A 19,109-nucleotide genomic window follows, 5' to 3' on the forward strand; every position below is an offset into this window, starting at 1 on the left:
AAAAATACATAAGTGGTTTTAATTTTCTTCTGTTTATACTGTTCAAACTTCAACTGAAAATTATTTTCAACATTTTTATAAATTACTGCATTTCCTGCACTCAATTGTTATCATTTCCACACTGTGCCACACCTGTTTTGTTTATGTATTCCTTTTTTCAACGTTTTTTTTCTTTAGGTTTAGGTTTCTGTCCAATTTGCCATAGATTTCTATGTGAATATTCTAAAATCTGCATAAAACAATATGCACATTTTCTGTGCATGATGACGTAGTGCACAGAAAAATAGGTTAATTGAGGTTAAATTCACATGTGCCGAATGGGGAAAAATACAAGTTAAATGGGTTTCCATTGCATTTTCAACTCGACTGATGGTTTTGTTACACACTGTTGCATTATATAGCAAACATGCTCACTCTGGTCTTGGCACATGCACTCTAGCCAACGGCTTGGCATACAGTGAGAGTAGGCTACCTGCATTATGAGATTATTATGGATAAGAGCAATAATTTTTGTATTTGTCAAACGGCAGCCGAGCATCATCATGTCACCAGAATAAGATATTTATTGGAAGAGAGCATCATGCTCATGTGCACTTTCACCACCCTGTGAAGTTCATCAAAACTTATTTCATCTGTAGCCTAATAAACTGTGTGGTTTACCGAGTTGTAGTGGAAGGACCAAGTTTACTTCGATATTATGGTTATTATATGAATATTTTCTGCAGAAAGGCGTTTCCACCACTTTTTTTCGCATTATTAATTTTACAGACACAAAACGATCCCACCATGTTGAACAAAGTAATTGTCTGTCGGCATTTATAAAATTGTACCGGCATATCCTGTTTCCATCAGCCCAGTCATGACTTTTTTCATGTGTCAGGTAATTCATCCACATGAAGTGGTTGGACGGAAACCTGGTTTATGACCATGTATTTTCAATGCATTTAATGGCAGTTCTTACTTTCGCCACAAGTAGCACTGTGCAGATTTCTAGGGTTCTTTTAGCACCCACATTGCCTCACAGGCAAGTTTCACGGCAAAAAAAGTACATGTGCACTATTTCGGCTCCTGCACTGCCCCACAAGCATGATTCATGGCAAAAAAAGTACCTAATATGCGCTCCAGAGGCTCTTGCTGGGAAGTTAACAGTTCTCCGCTGTTAGCAGTCTCTTACTGGCGGTAAGAACGGATGATTGCCATCAGTGTTCGAGTTTCATCACTCAATTATTACATTTAGCAAACCAAACGTTGAAATACCGTTATGTAAGGTAAAGTAAAAATCCAAACCGGTCCATGCATCAAATATGGTTTACCGCCCGGCCCCAACAAGGACTACTTTTAACAATTTCCACAAACATTTACTTGTACTGTGCAAATACAAAGTTTTTTTTGAACAGAATGATAGTTTATGCTGGACTCCCATGGAGTGTTTAATTTTGCAATAATTGTTTTTTATTTGACATACATTTTGTGTGAAGAATCTGTCTGTGTCCCTCTGTTACCGTGGAATTGCCCCTCAGTATTGGTGCTGTGCACTGGTCTTCTCTACTCCTCTTTAACCACATCTCTTATTTTCATCTGATAGATATAATGCAGCAGCCAATGATGCCGCAGTACAAGATGTCCCAGAATTCCATGCATGGGAGTCCGGCGTCGACAAACTACCAGCAAACCACTATCTCACACAGCCCTTCTAGGTATGACAATAAATTGCTTGTTCAATTTTCTGTAATGTTACAGTGAGTCCTCTGCTAGTTCATTCAATACTTCTCTCAGATTCCCTTGGAATTGACATGTTCTTCTCATCCTCTTTCTCTACAGTCGCTTTGCCCCTCCACAGATGGGGTCGGATGCCAGGTTCACGCCCCAGCAGAACAGCCCTGTGCCCAGCCCCTATGCCCCCCAAAGCCCTGCTGCTTACATGCAGCAGTACCCTCACCCACCTAGCTACTCTCAGCACCAACAGATCCAGCAAGGTGGGGCTGCACTTCTGCTTTTGTTTTGGAGCATAATGCATGATGGGGAACCTACCAACTAATTCTCAAATAACCATATTGTAACTAACCATTATGCATGTCATTATGTTGATTCTTTGACCCTGTAGAATTTGTACATATGGACAGAAGTGCTCCATGCATTATAAACCAACACAGTTTACCCTGGTGTGTTGTGTTGGTGTTCTGTGGGCGATGAGCTTCATTCTTCCCCTCTCCTTTCACTTGCACCCTCATATTCAGGAAGCCCCCAGAGGCCTGTGCAGCCCTGCCTAGAGGTGCAGACCCAGCCGCAGGCCTCCCCCCACCAGAACCCCTCCACCCCAACCTTAGGTATGGGAAAACCCTGGGGACATCATATCAAACATCCACAGTCGGGCCCCATCACCTCCAAGCTGTGACCCATCGGCTTGTGTCTCCGTGACGCATTATTTGCATCACAAAATATCCATGCTCTGTCTATCCAATTGCAAACTGTATTTATAACAATAGAGGATGGAGTGTTGGTTAGCAATGTACACTTGCTCGCTGCAAGATTCCTGTAGATAGGCATCATTTTTCAGGTCTCTGTTCTTTGGTGTTGTTATATTTCTTGTTTATCTGCATTCAGTCTACCTGTTGAATAAGATGATTAACAGCTGAACCAGTGTTTAGTATGGGTTTTGCGTAGCTGCAAGGTAATTGAATGAAGGTTGATTGATTGTATCTGGGATTTATTTTGGTGTTTGTTCAGTTGCCAGCCCCATGGTTCCTGGCGGCATGCGGAACATCCACGACAACAAGGTCTCCGGGCAAATTTCAAGCAACTCAGCCAATCACAATGCCAGACATGGCTCCAACGAAGACTACATGAACATAGTCCACAGATTAGGGAATGAGGTAAACATGAGAAATGATTCATACCAAGATGAAACTACCTAGTAAAGATACCATTTTGACATTAAATACAATTTCCTCTCTTGGATCCTCATTGCTGGTACACTGCCTGAATGTATTTGTTGTGTGGAGTTGTATCCACCTTTCCTGCTTTAGTTATATACAGTACCAGTCAAAAGTTTGGACTAATCTACTTATTCAAGGGTTTTTTCTTTATTTGTACCATTTTAGACATTGTAGAATAATAGTGAAGACATCAAAACTATGAAATAACACATATGGAATCATGTTGTAGCCAAAAAAGTGTTAAACTAATCAAAATATATTTTAGATTTGAGATTCTTCAAAGTAGCCACCCTTTGCCTTGATGACAGCTTTGCAAACTCTTGGCATTCTCTCAACCAGCTTCATGAGGAATGCTTTTCCAGTAGTCTTGAAGGAGTTCTCATATTTGCTGAGCACTTGTTGGCTGCTTTTCCTTCACTCTGCGGTCTAACTCATCCCAAACCTCCTCAATTGGCTTGAGGTCGGTTGATTGTGGAGGCCAGGTCATCTGATGTAGCACTCCATCACGCTCCTTCTTGGTCAAATAGCCCTTAAACAGCCATGCTTCACAGTGGGAACCACCCATGTGGAGACCATCCGTTCACTTACTCTGCGTATCACGAAGACACGGCGGTTAGAACCAAAAATCTTGAATTGGACTCATCAGACCAACGGTCAGATTTCCACCTGTCTCATGTCCATTGTTTGTGTTTCTTGGCCCAAGCAAGTCTCTTGTTATTGGTATCCTTTAGTAGTGTTTTTTTTTATTTTATTTTTAGCAATTCGACCATGAAGGCCTGATTCACGCAGTCTCCTCTGAACTGTTGATGTGTCTGTTACTTGAAATCTGTGAAGCATTTCACAATCTGAGGTGCAGTTTACTAATGAACTTGTCCTCTACAGCAGAGGTAACTCCTGGTCTTCCATTCCTGTGGCGGTCCTCATGCGAGACAGTTTCATCATAGCGCCGGATAGTTTTTGCGACGGCACTTGAAGAAACTTTCAAGGTTCTTGAAATGTTCTGCATTGACTGATCTTCATGTCTTAAAGTAATGATGGACTGTCATTTCTCTATGCTCATTTGAGCTGTTCATTCCATAATATGGACTTTGATCTTTTACCAAATAGGGCTATCTTCTGTATACCACCCCTACCTTGTCACAACGCAACTGATTGGCTCAAACGCATTAAGAAGGAAAGAAATTCCACAAATTAACAAGGCACACCTGTTTATTGAAATGCATTCCAGGTGACTACCTCATGAAGCTGGTTGAGATAATGCCAGGAATGTGCAAAGCTGTCAAGGCGAAGGGTGGCTACTAAAGAATTTCGATTATAAAATATATTTGGATTTGTTTTCACTTTTTTGGTTACTACTTGATTCCACATGTGTTATTTCATAGTTTTGATGTCTTCCCCATTATTCTACGATGTTGAACATATTCAAAATAAAGAAAAAGGAGGTGTGTCCAAACATTTGACTGGTAATGAATATCTGATTAATATTTTTCCAAGGAGAGTGATCCTTCCATGAGAAATGCCTCCTTCCCACTCCGTTCGCCCCAGTCTGTTTGTTCGCCTGCTGGCAGCGAAGGGACCCCAAAAGGTATACCAACCGAGACCGCTAATATGCATAATCATACTGTGGTCTGGAAATCATGAGTCAATCTACATATTCTATGTCAAGTGTTCATGCCTGAATCAATCAGTGTTCATATTTGTAAAAAATCACACACAATTTATTTGTATATATTTTTTGGGTTTCAGCAGGATTACGACCTAGCCTCATCCTTCACTCCCCAAACCCTTACGCTTCCCCCCGTGACAGCGCTCCCGACCTCCTCCTGGACTCTCCTGACTGCAAGAAGAAGCAGAAGAAGCTAACTAAAGAGGAGAAGGAGCAGTTGGATAAAGCTGCTATGTACGATATTGTCAGCTCTCCCTCTAAAGACTCTACCAAGCTGACCCTTAAACTGTCCCGGGTGAAGTCCACTGAGATGGACCCGTCCGGAGAGCTCCTACCTGGGGCAGAGGACCAGGACACTGACCTGGCCTACAACAGCCTGCAGTTCTCCCGGACGCAGCAGGACCTTGCCCACAGGTTAGCCCCGGGCCAGGGGGAGCAGTCAGGCTACCAGCAGGTCCCTGTGCTCCAGAACACTAAGCAGGCTGGAGGGGTGATCAGTGGAGCTGTTTACGACGATGCTGAGATGGACGCGCTCGCTGAGATCGAGAGGATAGAACGGGAGACGCTCATAGAAAGGGAGCGTTGCTCCAAAGAGGTTCAGGATAAAGGTGAGTTTACATTCAATGTTGCACTTAAAAATCTATCCTAAAAAATATTTTTTAGTGTGCTGAGAAATAGGAGAAATAACTTGCTGATAAAAATAAGTAATATGTCAGGATCTTTTCTGAGCAATGGTTTCCTCACTGCAGACAAGCCACTGAAGAAGCGGAAGCAGGACTCGTATCCCCAAGAGCCTGGTGCTGGAGGTACAGCGGGGGCAACCCAACCTGGCGTGGGAGGGGGAAATGCTGGCAGCAAGCTGGCACCCCAGGAGGCTAGTGCTGCCAGTAATGGTGCGAGCCGGCCTGCCCTAATGGTCAGCATCGACCTGCAGCAAGCAGGTAGAGCTGACGGGCAGCCAGAGGTAAATATAGGCACCCACACCCCTGCCCTGAGGAGCTGGCCTGAGGAACGCCTGTGTCCTGGGGACGGCCCCGACTCCACTGGAGTCCTGCGGCTAAACTCCAAGACAGAAGGAGACACACTACAGACTGCAGACGTCCGGCCAGAGGTCATCAAGCAGCGTGCCGACACCCCCAAGAAGCTGGGCCCCGACGTCCGACCGGAGACCCCCAAACACAAGCACGAAAACAGACGAGACTCGTCCAAACATCGACACGATGGCAAACCTGACAATAGCAAGGCCCGCCCTGACGCCAGGATGCCTGACAAGTCACGGCAACGGCACGAGGGTCGCTCAGACTCTGGTCACAGGGAGGACAGGTCCCGGGACAGTGACCCATCCCGCATCCGCAGGCCAGAGACCCCCAACAAGTCCAGCAGGGGGGAACATGACTCCAAACATGGACGGGACAGAGACAGGGAGCGGGGGGATAAGGACAGGGAGAGGAAACACAGGACAGAGGCAGGGGATCCACGGGACCGACGATCTCCAGAGCAGCGCTCCAAGCCAGAGAGCCCGCGGGTTAAGCAGGAAGGGCGAGGGGGGGTGGAACACAGTGGGCGCCAGAGGACTGACCGACCAGGCCCCAACCTCAAATCCCCCAATAAAGAGGAGAGGAGGAGCGGGGAGGAGAGGAGGAGTGGGGACGGCAGCAGGAACCGACAGGACTCTAAGCAACAACCTGCTGAAAACAAGCAGGAGTTCCCTGCTTACCTGCTGGGGGGTGTGAAGTCTGGAGGCTTTAAGAACTTTGTGATTCCCAAAGTGAAGCGGGATAAGGATGGGCATGTGTTGGCAGCTGAGATGAGGAAGCCTGGTCTGGGTTCAGTAGTGGAGGGCTGGAAGGAGCCCCGGGTCAAGCTGGAGCGACTGGGGCTGGTAGAGAAGATGAAGACAGCAGCCAAACCGGTTGTGGTGCTGCAGAAACTCAGCATCGACGAGGTGCAGAAAATCATCAGGGAGAGGAAAGATAGAAGCGCACGCAGCTCCAAGTCCTCCAAGAGCAGACCCTCTCATTGGATTTCTGAGAAAGGTAAGAGGAGACATCCTGATGTCTGCATGACAGACTGGGTCAGCTTGTTGTTTGGGTGAACTTAAGGTTTAGCTATGGTAACCTGTGTTGACATGTGTTTTTGACTTTTACTCTCCTTGAAAGGATTCCGATTTATTGCGGGGTTTATTTGAAATGGTTATGAGGCCTTGCTAATGATCCTGAATACAAGACACTATCTGTTTTAGTTGTGGCACAAATGTGTCATTGTTAGTGTAATTAGCCCTTTCGTACAAGGGCTAATAGATAACTGGGTGGCCTCGCTCTGTGAGGTCTTGATGAATCAGTGTTGAAAGAACTGCCTCCTCATCTGATTGCTGAGATAGAGTCCACCATGCCACTGTGTGAGAGGGTGAAGATGAACAAACGCAAGCGCAGTACCATCAAGGAGAAGCCCAAGTACGCCGAGGTCAACTCCGATGATGACGATGATGACGACGACTCTGTGACTGAGTGTAAGTACCAGACATATTGCTTTTTTTTTTTGCACAGTCATATCCAAAACGGTGTTCATTCCAATCACAGTAGTTGGGGGCGGGCTAATGGTTGATAACCCACCCCTGGTGTTTATGATCAAAGCTTCATCCTTTAACTTGTTGCTCCTTCTCTCTCTTCCTGCAGCTCCGCGGAAGCGTCACAAGAAGGAGCGGGAAAAGACATGGGAGCCTGATGAGAGGCGAGGCTCAGGGCGCAGGGGTTCCGGCAGCCGCCACCGTGAACGCAGCCCAGAGGATTCATACGATGAGTCCCCACCGCCCAGCATGAGTGACCGTAAGTCTGGCACTGTCTTTGACTGACCATCCATCATGAGCATCGATGGTTATCTTTTTTTCTCTCTCTCTCTCTCTCTCTCTCTCTCTCTCTCTCATATATACAGTGCATTCAGAAAGTATTCAGACCCCTTGACTTTTTCCACATTTTGTTATGTTACAGCCTTATTCTGAAATTGATTAAATAGTTTTTTCCCCGCTTCAATCTAGACAAAATACCCCATAATGACAAAGCAAAAAAAGTTTTAGACATTCTTGCAAATTTATATAATATATATTTTTTTAAATTGAAATTCACATTTCCGTAAGTAATCAGACCCTTTACTCAGTACTTTGTTGAAACACCTTTGGCAGAGATTACAGCTTCGAGTTTGGCACACTTCTCTGCAGATCCTCTCAAGCTTTGTCAGGTTGGCTGTGTGCTTAGGGTCGATGTCCCGTTGGAAGGTGAACCTTCGCCCCCAGTCTGATGTCCTGAGCGCTCTGGAGCAGGTTCATCAAGGATCCTTCTGTACTTTGCTCCGTTCGTCTTTCCCTCAATCCTGACTATTGTCCCTGGCCCTGCCGCTGAGAAACATCCCCACTGCCGGAAGGCTGCCATCACCATGTTTCACCGTAGGAATGGTGCCAGGTTTTCTCCAGACGTGACGCTTGGCATTCAGGCCAAAGAGTTCAATGTTAGTTTCATCAGACCAGAGAATCTTGTTTCTCATGGTCTGAGAGTCCTTTAGGTGCCTTTTGGCAAACTCCAAGCGGGCTGTGCCTTTTACTGAGTAGTGGCTTCCGTATTGCCACTACCATAAAGGCCTGATTGGTGGAGTGCTGCAGAGATGATTGTCCTTCTGGAAGGTCTCCCACCTCCACAGAGGGAAGTCTTGAGCTCTGTCAGAGTGATCATCGGGTTCTTGGTCCCCTCCCTGACCAAGGCCCTTCTCCCCCGATTGCTCAGTTTGGCCTGGCGGCCAGCTCTAATAAGAGTCTTGATGGTTCCAAACTTCTTCCATTTAAGAATGACGGAGGCCACTGTGTTCTTGGGGACCTTCAATGCTGCAGAAATGTTTTGGTCCCTTTCCCCAGATTTGTGCCTTGACACAATCCTGTCTTGGAGCTCTACAGACAATTCATTGGTTCTTGCTCTGACATGCACTGTCAACTGTGGGATCTTATATAGGCAGGTGTGTGCCTTTTTCAAATCATGTCCAATCAATTGAATTTATCGCAGGTGGACTCCAATCAAGTTTTAAAAACAATGAAAACATGATGCACCTGAGTTCAATTTCGAGTTTCATAGCAAAGGGTCTGAATACTTATGTAAGTAATGTATTTCTGTTTTTTGATTAAAAATACATTTTTCCCCAAAATATCAAAATAATAGCTTTGTCGTTATGGGGTATTGTGTGTAGATTGTTTAGGAAAATATTTCATTTAATCCATTTTAGAATAAGGCTGTAATGTAGCAATACATACATACAGTGCCTTAAATTAAGAAAGTATTCAAATGTAATTGTGTTACAGCCTGAATTTAAAATGGATTGAATTGAGATTGTGTGTCACTGGCCTATACATAATACCCCATCATGTCAAAGTAGGATTCTGTTTTAAGAATATTTTACAAATTCATAAAAAATGGAAAGCTAAAATGTCTTGAGTCAATTATGTATTCAACCCCTTTGTTATTGATGGAATGCCTAAATAAGTTCAGGAGTAAAAATGTTGCTTAACACATCACAATAAGTTGCATAGGATATAATGGTGTTTAACATGATTTGAATGGCTACCTCATCTCTGTACCCCACACATATATACAATTATCTGTAAGGTCCCTGTACAGAATAAAAATATTCCAAAACATGCATCCTGTTTGAAAGAAGGCACAAAAGTAAAGCTGCAAAATGTGGAAAAGAAATTACATTAATGTCCTGAAAACAAAGTGTTATGTTTGTGGCAAATCCAACACAACATCACTGAGTATCACTCTTCATATTTTCAAGCATGGTGGTGGCTGCATTATGTTATGGATATGCTTGTCATCACCAAGGACTAGGGAGTTTTTATTTTTGTGATAAAAAGAAACGACATAGAGCACAGGCAAAATCCTAGAGGAAAACCTGGTTAGGTCAGCTTTCCAACAGACACTGGGAGACAAATGTACCTTTCAGCAGGACAATAACCTAAAACACAAGGTCAAATATTCAATGGTTGCTTAGCACGACAACATTGAATGTTCCTGAGTGGCCTAGTTACTGTTTTGACTTAAATTGGTTTGAAAATCTATGACAAGACTTGAAAATAGCTGTCTAGCAATTATCAACAACCAACTTGACAGAGCTGGAAGAATTTTTAAGAGAATAATGTGCAAATCTTGTACAATCCAGGTGTGCAACGCTCTTAGACACTTACCCAGAAATACTCACTGCTGTAATCACTGCCAAAGGTGCTTCTAACATGCATTGACTCAGGTGTGTGAATACCTATGTAAATGAGATATTTCTGTATTTCATTTTTTTCTCTACATTTGCAAAAAGGAATTTGGTTAGAAAACAATTATATTTAATCCGTTTTGAGTTTAGGCTGTAAGACAGCAAAATTTGGAATAACTCAAAGGGTATGAATACTTTACGAAGGCACTAAATAGAGCATACACCAGCATGGTATACCTGTGCATTAGATACAGGGTAAAATGCTGAGGATGAGTAGTAGTAATATTTCACTAGATAAGTGTTGCTGTCCAATGTCATTGTCCTAACATGTATCAATCCTGTCCAGTTGCCAGAAAGATGAAGAAGAAGGAGAAACAGAAGAAAAGAAAGGCATATGAGCCCAAGCTGACAGCAGAAGGTAATTTCACTCTAAATTCAGTAATGTCTTTGTTGTATGTCTTTGGTCTCATAAGCGCAGGTTATTCACTTTCTCTGTGTTGTTTACTCAACAGAACTGATGGACTCCTCCACGTTCAAGAGGTTCTCAGCCAGTGTGGACAACATTCTGGAGAGTTTGGAGGACATTGACTTCAATGCCATGGGTATGCATTATTCATTATCTACTTTACATATTTATTAATTTTAAGTTTTCTTCAGAGGTTTGAATGACATTTTTACCAAGAATAGGAAAGATGACATTGTGATTGTTGGATTTCTTTTCAAATGTAATTTGATATCAGCCATAGTAATGCTCAGTTATAAATGACGGTGACAGAACTGCCAACTGTAACTCCATAACTCTCGTCAACAGATGATGATGAGATCCCACAGGAGCTTCTGCTGGGGAAACACCAGCTGAGTGAACTGGCCAGTGAATCTGCTAAGATCAAGGCCATGGGCATCACCTTCAGGGTAAGAAAGGGGAACACTGGATGCAGGTTGATGTCAATCTTTTTGGCATTCTGTTATATTTTTCTCATCTGTCTCCATAGCTTTCATCTGGTAAGTTGGTGAAGGTCCTGAACATCCTGGAGAAAAACATTCAGGACGGGTCCAAACTCTCCACACTGATGAACCATGTAAGTTGTCCCCACATATGGTTTCTCAGACCCAGATTTAGTCTTCTGGCCTAAGAAGCATATTCCATAGAGAGGTTCCACTTGTCTGAATGTCTTCTCTCTCTGTCCAACAGGACGCAGACGCAGAAGACGAGGAGCGACTGTGGCGTGACCTCATCATGGAGCGAGTGACAAAGTCAGCTGACGCCTGTCTGACTGCCCTCAACATCATGACATCGGCCCGCATGCCCAAGGCGGTGTACATCGAGGACGTGATTGAGAGAGTGCTGCAGTACACCAAGTTTCACCTGCAAAACACCCTCTACCCTCAGTATGACCCTGTCTACAGAGTGGACCCTCACGGAGGTCAGCACCCTAACCCCACCTTACTATATAAAGCATTTGGAACAAACCCATATAACATAATGTGGTGAGAACTGGCTACATAAATGTCCAGTCACAGTCTTCATACACTCTGTTAAACTTTGAGTTTGACGGTGGTTTGTTCAAGACCAGAGCACCCAGAACATTTTGAAAGACCGTTCATGTGAAGTATATACACGGTGTGTACATACAAGACAGTGTGGTCCACTCAAAACTACCTGGGCCAGTGTTATGCCTATCCCTGCCATGACTGACTGAGGAAAGGGTCTCTGCTCTGCATTTTTTCTGAACTTTTATTCATTGTCTCTCTTCTCCTCCCCTCTCTCACCCAGGTGGCTTGCTGAGCTCCAGGGCTAAGAGAGCTAAAAGCTCCACACACAAGCAGAGGGTGATCATCATGCTCTACAACAAGGTGTGTGACATCGTCAGCAACATCTCTGAGCTCCTGGAGATACAGCTGTTGACTGACACCACCATCCTGCAGGTGAGACTCCGCTCCTAGTGCTTTCCCTGGGGGGTCATGATTTCTGACCTCTGCTTGCTTACCATATAACTCATCTCTCTCTTCTTCCCTCAGGTCTCCTCCATGGGCATCACTCCATTCTTTGTAGAGAGTGTCAGTGAGCTACAGCTGTGTGCCATCAAACTAGTGACTGCGGTAAGAATCCAAACCAGTGTTTCCACAGAGTTCTGCCGTCGTTCTAGAATATATTCACTTTTATTGTGCTTCCATTACATACATCCCCTGTATAGCAGTGCCAGGGTTGCTCTTGATGTGGTGCCTCAAACCTGGGTTTCCATGGAGTTCTGGATTTGTTCTAGAATACACTATATTCCCTTTCATTGTGTACAGTCGTGGCCAAAAGTTTTGAGAATGACACAAATATTAATTTTCACCAAGTCTGCTGCCTCAGTTTGTATGATGGCAATTTGCATATACTCCAGAATGTTATGAAGAGTGATCAGATGAATTGCAATTAATTGCAAAGTCCCTCTTTGCCATGCAAATGAACTGAATCCCCCAAAAACATTTCCACTGCATTTCAGCCCTGCCACAAAAAGACCAGCTGACATCATGTCAGTGATTCTCTCGTTAACACAGGTGTGAGCGTTGACGAGGACAAGTCTGGAGATTACTCTGTCATGCTAATTGAGTTTGAATAACAGACTGGAAGCTTCAAAAGGAGGGTGGTGCTTGGAATCATTGTTCTTCCTCTGTCAATCATGGTTACCTGCAAGGAAACACGTGCCGTCATCATTGCTTTGCATAAAAAGGGCTTCACAGGCAAGGATATTGCTGCCAGTAAGATTGCACCTAAATCAACCATTTATCGGATCATCAAGAACTTCAAGGAGCAGTTCAATTGTTGTGAAGAAGGCTTCAGAGCTCCCAAGAAAGTCCAGCAAGCACCAGGACCATCTCCTAAAGTTGATTCAGCTGCGGGATCAGGGCACCACCAGTGCAGAGCTTGCTCAGGAATGGCAGCAGGCATGTGTGAGTGGATCTGCACTCACAGTGAGGCGAAGACTTTTGGAGGATGGCCTGGTGTCAAGAAGGGCAGCAAAGAAGCCACTTCTCTCCAGGAAAAACATCAGGGACAGACTGATATTCTGCAAAAGGTACAGTGATTGGACTGCTGAGGACTGGGGTAAAGTCATTTTCTCTGATGAATTCCCTTTCCAATTGTTTGGGGCATCCGGAAAAAAGCTTGCCCGGAGAAGACAAGGTGAGCGCTAACATCAGTCCTGTGTCATGCCAACAGTAAAGCATCCTGAGACCATTCATGTGAGGGGTTGCTTCTCAGCCAAGGGAGTGGGCTCACTCAAAATTTTGCCTAAGAACACAGCCATGAATAAAGAACACATCCTCCGAGAGCAACTTCTCCCAACCATCCAGGAACAGTTTGGTGATGAACAATGCCTTTTTAAGCATGACTGAGCACCTTGCCATAAGGCAAAGGTGATAGCTAAATGGCTCAGGTAACAAAACCTCTATATTTTGGGTCCATGGCCAGGAAACTCCCCAGACCTTAATCCCATTGAGAACATGTGGTCAATCCTCAAGAGGCGGGTGGACAAACAAAACCCCACAACTTCTGACAAACTCCAAGCGTTGATTATGCAAGAATGGGCTGCCATCAGTCAGGATGTGGTCCAGAAGTTAATTGACAGCATGCCAGGGTGTATTTCAGAGGTCTTGGAAAAGAAGTGTCAACACTGCAAATATTGACTCTTTGCATCAACTTCATGTAATTGTCAATAAAAGCCTTTGACACTTGCTTGTAATTATACTTGTAATGATTGTAATTACACTTCAGTATGCCATAGTAACATCTAACAAAAATATCTGAAGACACTGAAGCAGCAAACTTTGTGGAAATTAATATTTGTGTCATTCTCAAAACTTTTGGCCACGACTGTATGTATTATGTATTGCAATGTCAGGGTAACTCTAATGATGACCCTTTCCTCCGGCCCCCCCTCAGGTGTTCTCTCGCTATGAAAAACACAGGCAGCTCATCCTGGAAGAGATCTTCACCTCTCTGGCCAGACTACCCACCAGCAAACGCAGCCTCAGGAACTTCAGGTAACTGCACCGACAGAGAACATGTGCCATGAGAGACCACGCAAATCAGGAGTTCTCAAGGAGAATTTCAGAAATGCTAACACTGGACCCAAACCGGCTGCGCGAAATCAGGAGTTCTCAAGGAGAATTTCAGAAATGCTAACACTGGACCCAAACCGGCTGCGCGTGTGTGCCAACGTGCGCTATCGTGCATACATGTATTTTGCCCCCCCAAACACCAAATGCGATCACGACAGGCAGGTTAAAATATCAAAACAAACTCTGAGCCAATGACATTAATTTGGGAACAGGTCGAAAATCATTAAACATGTATGGCAATTTAGGTAGTTAGCTTGCACTTGCTAGCTAACGTTAATTTGTCCTATTTAGCTAGCTTGCTGTTGCTAGCTAATTTGTCCTGGGATATAAACATTGAAATGTTATTTTACCTGAAATGCACAAGGACCTCTACTCCAATTAATCCACACATAAAACGGCCAACCGAATCGTTTCTAGTCATCTCTCCTCCTTCCAGGCTTTATCATCGTTTAACTTATATGGTGATTTGCATCTAAACTTTCATTGTATTACCACAACTACCGGCAAAACAGTTTGTCTTTCAGTCACCCACGTGGGTATAACCAATGAGGAGATGGCACGTGGGTATCTGCTTCTATAAACCAATGAGGAGATGGGAGAGGCAGGACTTTCAGCGCGATCTGCGTTAGAAATAGGAATGAGTTCTATTTTAGCCCTTGGTGTCATAGACGCTCGTTGGCGCACACGAGCGAGCAGTGTGGGTGCAATAATTAAATAACATGGATTTCTAAATTTAATTTGCGACGCTTGTGCATGCGACGTGTCCGGTCTGGTCAGCATGTTATAATGTTATGAAACCATTTTCTTGTTCTTTTCAGAATGTTTATCTAGTTTCAGGTTTTAATGTCACCTACCCAAAGAGAGTGAAATGCCTTTCTTGCTATCTCTAAACCGAACAATGCCGTAATCAATATCGATGTAGCACTAAAAATAACATAAGGTGGAACAAGAATGCGCTATATCTCACCCATCTACACACAATACCCCATAATGACAAAGTGAAATAAAAAATAATTGGTGGAAATGTATTGAAAATGAAATACAGAAATATCTCATTTACACAAGTATTCACACCCCTGAGACAGTACTTTGTAGAAGCACCTTTGGCAGCAATTTACTTCTGAGTTTTTCTGGCTTTCCACACCTGGATTGTGCAGCATTTGCCCATTTATTCTTTTCAAAATCTTCAAGCTCTGTCAAATTGGTTGTTAATCATTGCTAGACAGTCATTTTCAGGTCTTGGCATAGATGTTAATGTAGATCTAAGTCAAAACTGTAACTCGGCCACTCTGGAACATTCACAGTCTTCTTGGTAAGCGACTTCTGTGTAGATTTGGCCTCGTGTTTTAGGTTATTTTCCTGCTGAAAGGTGACTTCATCTCCCAGTGTCTTGTGGAAAGCTGTTCTTAGCTCCATTCTATTTCTTTTTTCCCTGAAAAACTCCCCACTACTTAACCTCTCTGGTACAAGTAGTTGTCCCACCTCGACAACAGCCAGTGAAATTGCAGGGCACCAAATTCAAAACAACAGAAATCCACTTAATTAAAATTCCTCAAACATACAAGTATTATACACCATTTTAAAGATAAACGTCTTGTAAATCCAACCACAGTGTCTGATTTCAAAAAGGCTTTACTGCGAAAGCACACCATGCGATTATGTTAGGTCAGCACCTAGTCACAGAAAACCATACAGCCATTTTCCAGCCAAGGAGAGGGCTCACAAGTCAGAAATAGCGATTCAATTAATCACTAATCTTTGATCTTCATCAGATGGCACTCATAGGACTTCATGTTACAGAATACATGTATGTTTTGTTCGATAAAGTTCATATTTATATCCAAAAATCTCAGTTTACATTGGCGAGTTATGTTCAGAAATGCATTGTTTTTTGTTGTTGTTGTTTTTACCTTTATTTTACGAGGCAAGTCAGTTAAGAACAAATTCTTATTTTCAATGACTGCCTAGGAACAGTGGAAACAGTTTCAAACAAACATCCCGTGAAAGTGCAGAGAGCCACATCAAATTACAGAAATACTCATTATAAACATTGATAGACGATACAAGTGTTAAACATACGAATAAAGATAAACTTCTCCTTAACCAGTTGGATTTAGGGGGCGCTATTTAAATTTTTGGATGAAAAAACGTTCCCGTTTTCAACAAGATATTTTGTCACAAAAAGATGCTCGACTATGCATATAATTGACAGCTTTGGAAAGAAGACACTCTGACGTTTCCAAAAATGCAAATATAGTGTCTGTGAGTGCCACAGAACTGATGTTACAGGCAAAACCAAGATATAAATCCAACCAGGAAGTGCCGCATTTTTTGAAACCGCCTTATGCCAATGACTCCTTATATGGCTGTGAATGAGCTTACGTTTTCCCCAAGGTGTCTACAGCATTGTGACGTCTTTTTAGGCATTTCCCTTGAAGAATGGCTGTAAGGGACCATATATGGCATGTGGTCACATGGGGTCTCCCGCAGAAAACCTTGTGTAAAATACTGAGGTAGCCATTTTTCCAATCGCTTCTTATGAGAAACCAACTGCCTCATTGGATATATTATCGAATATATTTGTTAAAAACACCTTGAGGATGGATCCTAAACAACGTTTGCCGTGTTTCTGTCGATATTATGTAGCTAATTTTGAAAAAAGTTTGGCGTTATAGTTGTAGCATTTTTCAGGCGATTTCTCAGCCAAGCATGGTGAAAAAACGGGAGCTTTTTCGCCTACAAAAATAATATTTTTGGAAAAAAAGAACATTTGCTATCTAACTGGGAGTCTCCTGAGTGAAAGCATCCGAAGTTCTTCAAAGGTAAATTATTTAATTTGGTTGCTTTTCTTATTTTTGTGAAAATGTTGCCTGCTGCCAGCAGAGCCTAGCATAGCATTATGCCATGATAAACTTACACAAATGCTTGTCTAGCATTGGTTGTAAGGCATATTTTGAAAATCTGAGATGAAAGTGTTGTTAACAAAAGGCTAAGCTTGTTTGAATATATTTATTTAGTTTAATTTGCGATTTTCATGAATAGGAAAAGTTTCTAGGGGTATTTATGTCCGTTGCGTTATGCTAATGCATTTGAGGCTATGATTACGCTCCCGGATACGGGTTTGCTCATCGCAACTGGTTAATGCAAGACTTTACAGCGAAAGCACACTTTGCGATTATGTTAGGTCAGCACCTGGCCACAGAAACCCCTACAGCCATTTTCCAGCCAAGGAGAGAGTCACAAAAGTCAGAAATAGCATTAAAATTAATCACTTACCTTTGATGATCTTCATCTGCATCTGGTGGCACTCCCAGGTCTCCATGTTAGACAATAAATGTTTGTTTTGTTTGATAATGTCCCTCTTTATGACCAGAAACCTCCTTTTTGTTTGCATGTTTTGTCCAGTAATCTGAATGCTCAAGGCGCGTGCACTAAGCCTAGACGAAAAGTCCAATAAAAGTTAGTAGAAACATGCCAAACAATGTTTAAAATCAATCATTCGGTTGTTTTTGTCATAAATAATAAATAATATTTCAACCGGACAAAAGCTTTGTCAATAGAAAAAGAGAAACAAGAAAGGCGCGTTCCCGATCAGACGCATGGCTGATGTCTGGAAATTTCCACTGGCCACAGATTGAAAGTGCTGTATCTCCCTCATTTTCAGAGTAAAAGCCTGAAACAATGCCTAAAGACTGGCCATATGTTGAAGAAGCCATAGAGCTCGTGAACTGGGTCCTAAGTCTTTATATGGTGGATAGGATTTCAATGGAAAAACAGCCTTTCAAAATAATAGTACTTCCTGGTTGGATTTTCCTCTGGTTTTCACCTGCCATATCAGACAGTTCATATCAGATATTATTTTAATGGTTTTGGAAACTTTTGAGTGTTTTCTATCCAAATCTACTCAGTATATGCATATCCTATCTTCTGGGCCTGAGTAGCAGGCAGTTTAATTTGGGCAGGTTTTCATCCAAAATATGAATGCTGCCCCCTACCCTAATGAAGTTAATGATTACATACCCATAATATGATGCAGCCACCACTATGCCACCATGTGGACTACAGGAAAAGGAGGGCCGAACACGCCCCCATTCACATCGACGGTGCTGTAGTGGAGCGGGTCAAGAGATTCAAGTTCCTCGGTGTCAACATCACCAATAAACTATCATGGTCCGAACACACCAAGAAAGTTGTGAAGAGGGCACGACAACTCCTTTTCCCCCTCAGGAGACTGAAAAGATTTGGCATGGGTCCCCAGATCCTCAAAAAGTTCTACAGCTGCACCATCGGGAGCATCCTGACCAGTTGCATCACCGCCTGGTATGGCAACTGCTCGGCCTCCAATCGTAAGTCGCTGCAGAGGGTAGTGCGTACGACCCAGTACATCACTGGGGCCAAGCTTCCTGCCATCCAGGACCTATATACTAGGCAGTGTCAGAGCAAGGCCCAAAGGATTGTCAAAGACTCCACTCAACCATAGTCATAGACTGTTCTCTCTGCAACCGCAAGGCAAGCAGTACCGGAGCGCCAAATCTAGGTCCAAAAGTATCCTTAACAGCTTCTACCCCCAAACCATAAGACTGCTGAACAATTAATCAAATGGCCACCAGGACTATTTGCATTGATTACCCCCTACCTACATGTACAAATTACCTCGACTGACCTGTACCCCCCCGCACATTGACTCGATACTGGTACCCCCTGTATATAGCCTCATTATTGTTATTTTATAGTGTTACTTTTTTAAATGTCATGAAATGTTTTACTTTAGTTTATTTAGTAAATGTTTTCTTAACTCTTCTTAAAACCACATTGTTGGTTAAGGGCTTGTAAGTAAGCATTTCACTGTTGTATTCAGCACGTGACAAATACATTTGATTTGACTAAGCACTCACCCCTGTGGGGCCCCCGTGTTGAGGAACAGCGTGGCTTCCCTCACCACCTGGGGTCGGCCCATCAGGAAGTCCAGGATCCAGCTGCATAGGGAGGTGTTCAGTCCCAGGGTCCTAAGCTTGGTGACGAGCTGAGAGGAGACAATGGTGTTGAACGCTTAGCTGAATAGCATTCTCACATAGGTATTCCTCTTATGTAGGTGGGGGTGCAGTGTGGAGTGCAATTGAGGTTGTCTGTATGTGTATTTGTCTATATTGTGCGTC

General features: G+C 43.3%; 1 protein-coding gene across 5 annotated transcripts in view; it reads left to right on the forward strand.

The window, feature by feature from the left end:
- LOC135548302 (nipped-B-like protein) overlaps window positions 1–19,109 on the forward strand; it is a 61,623-nt gene that overhangs the window by 30,243 nt on the left and 12,271 nt on the right. For 2 of the 5 annotated variants that reach the window (XM_064977757.1, XM_064977758.1), the window contains exons 5-21: window positions 1,586–1,697; window positions 1,822–1,976; window positions 2,238–2,327; window positions 2,728–2,873; window positions 4,431–4,521; window positions 4,683–5,210; window positions 5,352–6,638; window positions 6,983–7,111; window positions 7,278–7,427; window positions 10,193–10,264; window positions 10,359–10,448; window positions 10,658–10,758; window positions 10,839–10,925; window positions 11,039–11,270; window positions 11,621–11,772; window positions 11,866–11,946; window positions 13,775–13,875. In XM_064977757.1, the coding sequence (XP_064833829.1) occupies window positions 1,586–1,697; window positions 1,822–1,976; window positions 2,238–2,327; window positions 2,728–2,873; window positions 4,431–4,521; window positions 4,683–5,210; window positions 5,352–6,638; window positions 6,983–7,111; window positions 7,278–7,427; window positions 10,193–10,264; window positions 10,359–10,448; window positions 10,658–10,758; window positions 10,839–10,925; window positions 11,039–11,270; window positions 11,621–11,772; window positions 11,866–11,946; window positions 13,775–13,875 (3,604 nt within the window). The remainder of the gene's footprint in view (window positions 1–1,585; window positions 1,698–1,821; window positions 1,977–2,237; window positions 2,328–2,727; window positions 2,874–4,430; window positions 4,522–4,682; window positions 5,211–5,351; window positions 6,639–6,982; window positions 7,112–7,277; window positions 7,428–10,192; window positions 10,265–10,358; window positions 10,449–10,657; window positions 10,759–10,838; window positions 10,926–11,038; window positions 11,271–11,620; window positions 11,773–11,865; window positions 11,947–13,774; window positions 13,876–19,109) is intronic. The other 3 variants (XM_064977759.1, XM_064977760.1, XM_064977761.1) reach the window with 3 other exon arrangements.

Source organism: Oncorhynchus masou, chromosome 11 (assembly GCF_036934945.1).
Source record: "Oncorhynchus masou masou isolate Uvic2021 chromosome 11, UVic_Omas_1.1, whole genome shotgun sequence".
Lineage (NCBI taxonomy): Eukaryota > Metazoa > Chordata > Actinopteri > Salmoniformes > Salmonidae > Oncorhynchus > Oncorhynchus masou.